This window comes from Aplysia californica, unplaced genomic scaffold, assembly GCF_000002075.1.
Source record: "Aplysia californica isolate F4 #8 unplaced genomic scaffold, AplCal3.0 scaffold00228, whole genome shotgun sequence".
Lineage (NCBI taxonomy): Eukaryota > Metazoa > Mollusca > Gastropoda > Aplysiida > Aplysiidae > Aplysia > Aplysia californica.
This window is the reverse complement of record NW_004797498.1, coordinates 668,746-678,631: the sequence shown is the minus strand read 5'-3', so window position 1 is coordinate 678,631 and position 9,886 is coordinate 668,746. Positions and strand designations below refer to the sequence as shown.

At 41.1% G+C, this 9,886-nt stretch overlaps 1 protein-coding gene across 1 annotated transcript in view; it reads right to left on the bottom strand.

Moving 5' to 3' along the window:
• Window positions 1-9,886, bottom strand: part of LOC101858276 (mucolipin-3) — a gene marked incomplete in the record, with an annotated part of 73,219 nt that overhangs the window by 61,006 nt on the left and 2,327 nt on the right. Inside the window, 1 exon segment of the mRNA XM_005099872.3 lies at window positions 7,599-7,932. Coding sequence (XP_005099929.2) covers window positions 7,599-7,932 — 334 coding nt within the window.

Below are 9,886 nucleotides of genomic sequence, written 5' to 3'. Positions count from 1 at the left end.
CACACACACACACACACACACAAACACAGATTAACAGCCCCCTCCCACACACACACTCACACGCACATGCGCGCGCAAACACATACACACATACAAACACAAACACACACACACACACACACACACACACACACACACACACACACACACACCTGAAACTTCGAGCGGTGACTCCGGCAAACAAAATCTCACACTCCGTTTCTCCGGCACTGGGCTAGTGTCCATCGTCGAGGGAGAAACCGGTTCCACTTCGTCAATGTCTCCTTACAAACTCGGATAACCGGATCAAGTCCATTCCTGACAAGTTCCTCACACTTTAGAATTATCAAACACTTGGATAATCAAATCAAAATTGATCAAAACAAGTTGCAAATCTCTGTACCTCAAAATCGGTACTCTAAAATCGAACAAGTGTCCCGATAGTTTCACTTAAAAGCAACGAAATGTTCACATTTCAAATTACTGCTCTCTCTCTCTCTCTCTCTCTCTCTCTCTCTCTCTCTCTCTCTCTCTCTCTCTCTCTCTCTCTCTCTCTCTCGTACTTTTTAACTCTCAGTGGAGTATAGGCCATCAACAACATTTCTCCAGCGAAGCCTGTCCTATGCATCCTTTTCTAGCTGTCTCCATGATGTCCCCGCCTTTTCCATTTCCACATGTACCGCTCGCCTCGTGTCATCTTTGGTCTTCCTTTATCACGTTTTCCTTGTGGATTCCACGTCAAAGCTTGTCTGATGATACTTTTAGGGGGTCTCCTCACGGTGTGCCCAATCCATTTCCATTTCTTCACCTGTATGTTTTAAATGACTGTTCACTGTAGATATATAGCTGCCTTATAATCATCATCATCGCAGAGATTATTACTATCATTATTATTATTACGACAGCACTTACTGTTTCATTAATTATTGTATCCACCTCCGTCTATCACGTTTGCCAGTATAACTTGCGAATAACTTCACCTAGCGAAAACTCACGATTTGCAAGTACATGTAGTCTCAAAGCCATGTAAGTTGAAGGCGAATAGCTACTGAAATTAAAGAGCTGAAGGTACCCCGAGAGAAGAAAAGGGGCAACCTGTAACCATCGCCGTACGGATCGCAACAAAACCCGGAAACATAAATATATATGCAAAATTTCGAGTATGTGCGCGCGAACGTCGTAGATTGAAATCCACACAGGAAGTAAACTAAAGGAGGAGCCCTGGCGTTTGGTCAGAAATAAACATCCCCGTAAACTCAAAGCCGCAGCTCCGCCACTTACATTTCGCTTCCTGGGGGAAAAAGGCGATTTTTTAAATTGATTTTTTTAGGGGGATTTTTTTCTTATTTTACTTCCTGAAAAGAGTTGACTTTTAAAAATAGTTTCTCTTTGTTATTGTTGATGTTGTTGTTTCCGCTTATTTCATTATTTTCTAATTTTGAAAAAAAAATTGTTTTGGGGTTGGTTTTTTGGTAAGCTGTGTGTCACATAGATCTATACACTCTCCGAAAAAATCAAATGTCAACCGCCTTCTAGAAAAAAAGTTTCCAACTATACAGAAATAGAAAACACAAGAGTACAAAGATCAGCTTGTCCCAAAACTTCCTCGACTGAGACAAAGAACATGTGTCATTTTTAGAAAGAAAATCGGGCCACTGAATGCGCGTGATAGAAGTCAAAGCCTCAGATCATCCATCCCTGCACCGCTTTCTCCACTGCTGTTATGTCGGGTGTTATCTGCATACATTGCACGCCACTTCACATCTCAAATGAAATCTTTGTATTATTATCTTCAGTCAAAAGTTCTCTTCCAAAGCGAGATTGTACACATGCATCCATCCTCCCCATCTCTCTCTCTCTCTCTCTCTCTCTCTCTCTCTCTCGCTTTCTCTCTCAACAAGAAAATCTCTCTTCATAACAACATGATGAAATAAAACAATGTTTGTTCCCAACAAAGACTTAGCTTATTTTTAACCCAGCACTTGGGAAATACTAAACCAGCCTCACGCCTTAAGTCTGATACAGCGGACATAATAATATGTCTAACCAGTAGTGGCTGGACTCTCTCTCTCTCTCTCTCTCTCTCTCTCTCTCTCTCTCTCTCTCTCTCTCTCTCTCTCTCTCCCTCCCTCTCTCCATATTATTTATAGACAGACAAGAAGATCCAAGAAGATCGATGATAAAACTGAAGAACAGATAGAAAGAAAGGCGATAGACAGGTAAGAACAGACAGACAGATTGACGTTTCCTTTCCGAACATGCAGTCACTCCGCTTCGGCGTGCTCAGCACAATTACTCCCCAAACCACAAGCACAAACAGTGACAAAACGTATAGCAATAGCAGCCAGATAGGGCACCTCTTGACCTTCGGGTCATTAACCCCGGGGTGACGAACCTGCTCTTCTGGGCCACGTACACATGACAGCAGCCATTAACTACCCGCTTCCTCGTGGCGTTCACATACCAAGAGCATACAATATACAATGTATTTCAAGTGATGTCAGTACGTGCTTTCAGCTGATTACACGTCACGAACCATAATATATTATGTGCATTATACACTTCCTTAGATATTACAAAGCAAATTATTATTATTATTATTAATTATTGTTATTATTATCATTATTATTATTACTACTATCATTATTATTTTCATCATTATTACTGTAATTATTATATTATCATTATTGTTATTGTTGTTATCGAATCCCGATATGGGGGTTCTTGAACTCGGATCATCTTCTTTTTTTTTTTTTTTTTTTCAAGGCTCTCAACCTATTGTTATATTGAGTGTATCACCATCACCATGATCATAACCACCACCATCATCATCATCATTATTATTACGTTCAGTGGGCAGAAACGTTGACCTCCTTCGCATATCTAGCAGCAGCAAGGTACAATATTAAATATGATTTAAAATATGCCAAAGTTCACGCGTCCCGAATTTCCTCTGATAAGCTAGGTACACCGGCTTATGGTCCCATTTTCTGCCTTCAAAAGAGGTAAAGAATTATGCAAATTATTTTAAAAAGCTTTACGCACACATCGACACAGTTTCGACCGAACCAGTAAAGGCCGACCAAGGATATGCAGGCCTTTCTGTTTTATAATAATAAAGAGTTTTACGGCACCTGCAAAACAATTAGGTCATATAAATGTTTAAAATTAAAGGTATTACAAGAGAGCAACAAACACTAAAAGGAGAGATAAAAGACGATATATGTTTGGTAGGAAACTAGCCGCAAACCACACCAGAGTACACGTCTACGATCCAGGGCAAAGTGGGATACCACGACATATACGACGTACATGTACTAGCAGCAGACACACGGAGATACGCGATAACCAAGGACCTTATAACCGCATAACCACCTTGGCGATAACATAACTTTCTCGCCCGAGAACAGCACCCGCCAACGGGGGGAAAGCCTAATAATCTTTTTTTGTTGTTGTTGCTGTTTTTGTAAGTGTTTTAAGCGCTCGCGACTTCATAAAGTCATATGAGCGCGCGGGAAACATTAAACATTTTCAGTTGGTAGGACATTTTTAATTTTGCCAGGGTGGCGGCTGGAACCTACTCTTGTCGATTTTGGACCACCAAGGGATCTTAAATGTGCGCAACTTGCACACAGGACCTCTAAGATTTTCGCCCTTATCCGAGAAAGCCAGGCGTTAGATCTTACCTACCATAAGATCAGAGGTGTGGCTGAAAGACAGCAGTAAGGAGCCAAGGAGAGGCAGTAGAAAGGCTGCAGAAAAAGTCAGGAGCCCAGAGGAGGGGGCAAAAGAGGGTGGGGGCAGAAAGTGCAAACGAAAGCAGACGACAGAATATTGTTAGAAATCAGGACGAAAGGAGAACATTTTATCGGAAGAAAATTTACCGTCGCTATCCGGATTCGAAACCGTGACCTACTGAATGATAGGCGAACACCGTGACCTCTAGACCACGAGAGCACCCCCCCCCCTCCCCGCCCGATAGATGTTTGATAGGAAAGTAGGCGCAAACCACACCAGAGTACTCGCCTACGACCAGGGTAAAGTGAGATACCACGACAAAAAAACGACATACATACACGAGCAGACGCACGGAGACACGCCGGCCATAACCAAGGACCCAACAATCATAATAATACAACCTCCTTGGCGATAACATAACTTCCTCTGGCGGGAATTGAACCCACTAGCTCTGCGGTCAACAGCGGAGAGACTAATAATCGCCGGTCAGCCCCCAGGCCGATTATACACGTACAAGCCCGACTTGTGGCACGATAAGCTACCCAAAACCCTCTTTATCAAAACACCAAACATCACCGGGGAGCGCCGTTAGCTCAATTGTCAGTTGGTATCATGCTGCATTTTGGAGCCGGTGGCCCTGGTTCGAATCCCAGTCTGAGGGTCAGTAAACTCGAATTAAAAATTATTTTTTTTTTGAGTTTTCAAGGCTCTTAACCAATTTGGCACGCTGATTTCGGAGACATATGTTAAATTCGGAGGTCCTCCCTCTTAATTAACATAAAAGAGTTAATAGAGGTGTTAAACTCGTACAGGGGGCTCTCGAGTCTAGAGGTCACGATGTCCGCCACTCATTCAATAGGTCCTCGGTTTGAAACCAGAAAGCGACAGTGAGTTTTCTTCTCTACTTTCTTTTCTTTTCACCTGCTTTCCAACTACTCGTATGTTCAGTCGTTTGCTTTCGTCTCCATTTTCTGCACACCCCCTTTTCTCCCCTCCTCTGAGCTCCTGACTCTTTCTGAAGCCTATCTACTGCTACTCCTCGGCTACTTCTTACTACTGTAGCCACACTCCAAATCTTAAGGTAGATAAAATTTAACACCTATCCTTCTCGGATAAGGGCCCAAAAATCTCGGAAGTCCTGTGAGCAAATTGCGCATGTTTAAAGATCCCTTGGTGGCCCCAAATCAATGAGTAGGCTTCGGCCGACACCAGGGCAAAATTCAAAATTAACTCCTACCAAACTGAAAATGTTTTTAACGTGTCCTGCACGCCCACATGACCTTATGCCGCTTCGAGCGCCGTAAAACACTTGCCAAACAAGAATCGATGTTTTCTGCGTCCGACGGTGAGGCGCCAAACCACTACACAACAGACGCGGGTTTTACACAGTACTTTAATAGATAAATCCTATTTCTTCAAGAACCAGTTCTGAAACAGACATCGGCAATCGTGGTTCGCCACTCATTTCTTTGATTGGATGATGCATGTACTTTGCGTTAAAATAAATAAATAAATAAATAAATAAATAAATAAATAAATAAATAAATAAATAAATACCACCACCCTCTTGCTAAAAACCCGAGTTTTCCTCAAAGGCATTTACCAAGCAGTGTCATACAGACACTAACCCAGTCGCATGGAAGGAGCGCAGAGACACCAGCTAATGGCACATGCAAAACCATCAATTTTGTATGCGCATTTGCAGAAATGCAAGCTTACCACAGGCCATCATGCACAAAGCGAAATGTAACGTGAAAAGCCTAATGTAATAATTTGCCTAGATAAGGAACGTGTAAGAGAAATAGAGCATTCACAGAGAATGGATTCAAATACACCTAATATGAAATATTAAGTAATAATAATAATAATAATAATAAAAATAATAATAATAACAATTACAACAATAATAATGATAATAGGAATCTATACAGGGCCTAATCCAAGAAGGCTATGCCCTTATGACCATCCATCGACAAACATTAACACATACAAACACCCAGACACACACACACACACACACACACACATACACACACACACACACACACACACACACACACACACAACACACACTACTGCTAATCCCACACCCATTCTCAACATACAAAATTTACTGGCGGAGGATAGTGTTGAACAAACGTGCCTTTAAAGACAAATGATCCTAAAAAGGTGAAGGTAGTCCAGATTTACAAAAATGTTTGGTTTTTCTCGGCGCTGGGGTGGAGGGAAGGGGAAAGTTTTTGTTGTTTGAGTTGGGGTTTTTTTGGTTTGTTTGTTTTTGTTATAAGGTGGGGGGGGGGTTTTGTGATGTTTTTATGTTCCTTTTTGGGGGTGGGGAGAAAAAAAAAGGGGGGGGGGGTGCATGCAGACAATATTTAGGTTTAGGGTGTCGAGAAAAAGAATTCGACGGACCGACACATGAAGACATTTGAGGAATAGTACAGAACAGAAATCGGACTTTCATGTAACGCCTCCAAACCACCAATTAAAAATAAGAAATAAGCAGGTAACCAGGATGGAAAATGAAGAACAATGTAAAAACAACATGCAGTCGTGTATTACTGTACAGTGTACACTGCATAAAAGTATCACAGCCCCACCATAACCCCCTTCACCCCCACATATCCCCTCCCCCCTTTCCGGGGGGAAAAAAAGTGTGCATTGAGCATACCTCCGCCTGTTAGGAGTCTGCCTGAGACAAAGTCTGGGCTATCAGAGCCTGAGGCATCTGCAGAAACCAGAACACTTTATCATTATGTAACTGGTTGGGTTGACATGGAGGTCAATGGATTCATGGTGTGTGGAACGGTGGTTGGTTGACGTGAAGGTACATGGACTCAATAGTTGTTTTAGATGAAGGCGTGTAGACTCAGTGGTAGGTTGACACAGAGTCATGCGGAATCGGAATCATCAGTTGATTAATTATGTATTCATTTGGACGGTTGTATTAGATAGAGGTGTGTAAACTTAGTATTTGCTTGAAAAAGAGCTATGTAGACTCTAATCTCATTGTTTCATTAATTATGTAGTAATTTGGGCAGTTGTAGTAGGAAGAGGTCTGTAGACTTGGTGGTTGGTTGATTAAGACCTGTATGAACTCTTTGGTTGGTTAATTATGCATTCATCTGGACGCTTGCATTAGATAGATGTGTGTAGACTTCATGGTTGGTTGACCACCACTCAAAGGTTGGTTAGTGTGGTTTTATATTTGGACTTGTTGGTTGGTTGACTTAGAATTGCATGGACTCACTGGTACTTTTAGATGAAGGTACCACTAAGATGTTGAAAAAGATTGCAAGAAATCAAAATCTAATCTCCAGCCTTCGCTTTTAAATGGAATAAGCAACAATTTATTTTACAGTATATATATATAAAACTTAAAATAGCGACCATGAAGTCAAAAAGAAAAAAGGTTCATAAGCCCAAGAAAGCTTGCTCTTGTTCCTACGGTTAGCATTATATATGCAGGGTGGCATGAACAAAAAGAAAAAAAAAAGACAAGAAAAGACAGAAGGGGCTGGACATGATGTAATATGATAATTATACTATGGGAATGTGTCCCAATCCTCTCTAAAAGGTCCTTTAAGAGGACAAACTGTTGAATTTAATGTCCACCTCCAAAAACACTAGATCAAGTGAATGAAAAGCCTAAAAAACTTTCTAGGCAAGATGAGTTCAAGAACACCCAGTTGGGGATTCAAACCAAAGCACCATAGTGCAGCATGATACCAACTGATTTCAGCATACCTCAAACAGATCATATCCAAGCCACTCATTGAACTTAGAAGGCTCATATCGTTCGAGTTATAAAAAATGCTTTCATTCTAACTGAAAAAGGGGTGGAAGTGGGGATAACAATGCTACACTCTCCTACAGCTCACCTCCAGACGAGTGTCTCCTCTTTGGATTTGACGACCGATCCAACAGCTCTTTAACTGACACTGCCGGGATATCAGGCGAGTCTCCTCGAACGGTGACCAAAGCATCCACCGGCTGACTGTGATGCAACAACTCGTTGATCCGCGCACCGTCACGAGACCCATAGTTCTCCTCACCCTCGTCCCCCACTAGGAGGGTGGGGCCTTGTACATGAAGTAGGCCATCACTGGCTCCCACACTGCCCGAGTGACCACTCCTCGTCCGCCTCTTCTGGCCGGCATCTGAATCGCGTTGAAAGGACACTGGACTTGGGCTCCGGCTACGTGGCCGAGCAATCTGAGAGCATGATATAGTAGAAACACAGAAATTTATAAACTACAAAAAATATATATATATGTACTGGACATGCTTAATGTTCCCATGGACACGACTTAATTCATTTAGGAGACACACTGCCTCGACCTTGTCAGTCAAGGCCAACCTGACGTGAATGGGATGCAACATCCTTTAAGGTGGAGATATTTGGTAAAAGTTTTCCCCACACAGAAATCAAACTCACATCTTCTACGAGTGATGGCAAAGTGTCTTACTATTACACCAATGATGCCAGTGCTATCTACTGAGTTGTGAAAAAGAAATACCAATGAATGCATTCAACAAGTAGCTAAAAGCATAATTGCTATTATAACATATTAGTTTGCTCTAAGTTTTAAGGATAGAGAAGTACATCGACAACATAACAGTCATATAGTGGACCAAAAAATAAGACAGATACAAGCAAAAACAAGAGAAGGAGAGAAAAAAAGTACAGCTTACCAATGGCACCCTCCAACAACCTGCAAGCTTGCTACAGAAAGACGTTTCAATTTTGTTTTTGTAAAAGGTTTTTTTCCCTAACAATTTTTTCCAAGAACCACTGGAACAGAGAACAAAACTCAGACAATGTGGGCATAAGGTTTATATGAGCAAAATCTGTCATCAAAGCAAGACTTAGCTTGGAAGAAAGAAGAGAGGGTCTAATCATTCCATGAATTTTATTTTTTATTAAAAAATTGCTTTGAATTTTACCTGAAGCTGTTGGTCCATGATAAAGGCAGGCTGCTTTACGCCTACCTGTCAGAACCATTCAATGCTGACAGACTAAAATTTCTATAGCCTAGCCCCCCACTCAGATAGGAATCCATTCACAGTGTGAGTAGTTCAAGACAACAGATTAGAAACAGAAGTACCTGTATTATGTATTTGGGGGTATTTTTTCACAAGTCTTTCAATAATATTTTGATGAATATAACGTCATTAAATGCCCTTGATGTCCTATTTAATCTTCAAAATAATATCAATGAGCTCCGTAACAAAACAAAATGCACCACCTCCCAAAAAATGAAACAGGTCTAATGTTTTTCCCTCGTTACCATCTTAAGCTATCAGTTACTCTTTCTCCCACAAACTCTTAGAGATCGTAGTTCAAAGCTGAAACAAACAAACCCCAGAAAATTGTAAAAGTTAAAAGTATTCAATCAAATTTTTTAAACGCTGGCACTATTTCTCCGAACGTTCGGGAAAATAAAGCTGGGCACTATTTCTCCAAACACTCTGAAATCACATCCTTTCCCGCCCGCAAATTTCGGATATATATAGACCTATAATTATATTATAGGATAGGCCTACCAAAGATTGTTCGTATACAATATGGTTCAATCGGTCCAAAAAATGTTCGCAGTAAATATTTATTTATATAAAGAAATGCTACAGTGTTGCCTATGAAGGGTGCTGCTCTAAAAATTAATGTGTTGTGTTCACTTGTGTGCTGTCTAAATCTACATCTATTGAGGGTTATTGATAACAACACATAGAACAAGCATCTGCGTTTGTCGCGGCCGCGACCAATCAATTGAGGCTCGATTTTTTGGCCTTTTTTGGTCCCCGAATCGGGGAATGAAAGTCGAAGCGACAGAAAGTTCACTAATACGGGGTGCCCAATATGGCTGGATCGGGCCAACCACCCGTCTCGATCGCCTGAAACTGAAAACAAACATGTTTGTTTTTTAGATGATCGAGTCGGGCCATCAGCCGATCCCATTCGTAGTGGGCACCCTGTATTAGCTTCACTTCGTCTCTTTCTCACTTGTTGTCACCACGTTGATTTGTTGAATACGTTACAGTTACATACGATTTGTAGTGTTGTTCCTCTTTTATTTTTCCCTCTTTGTGGAGATTTATTTAGTTGGTGAGTAATTTTTTTTTCTTGTTATTGTTCTGATGTGTTGTTTTTCTATTAATATTTTTTTGT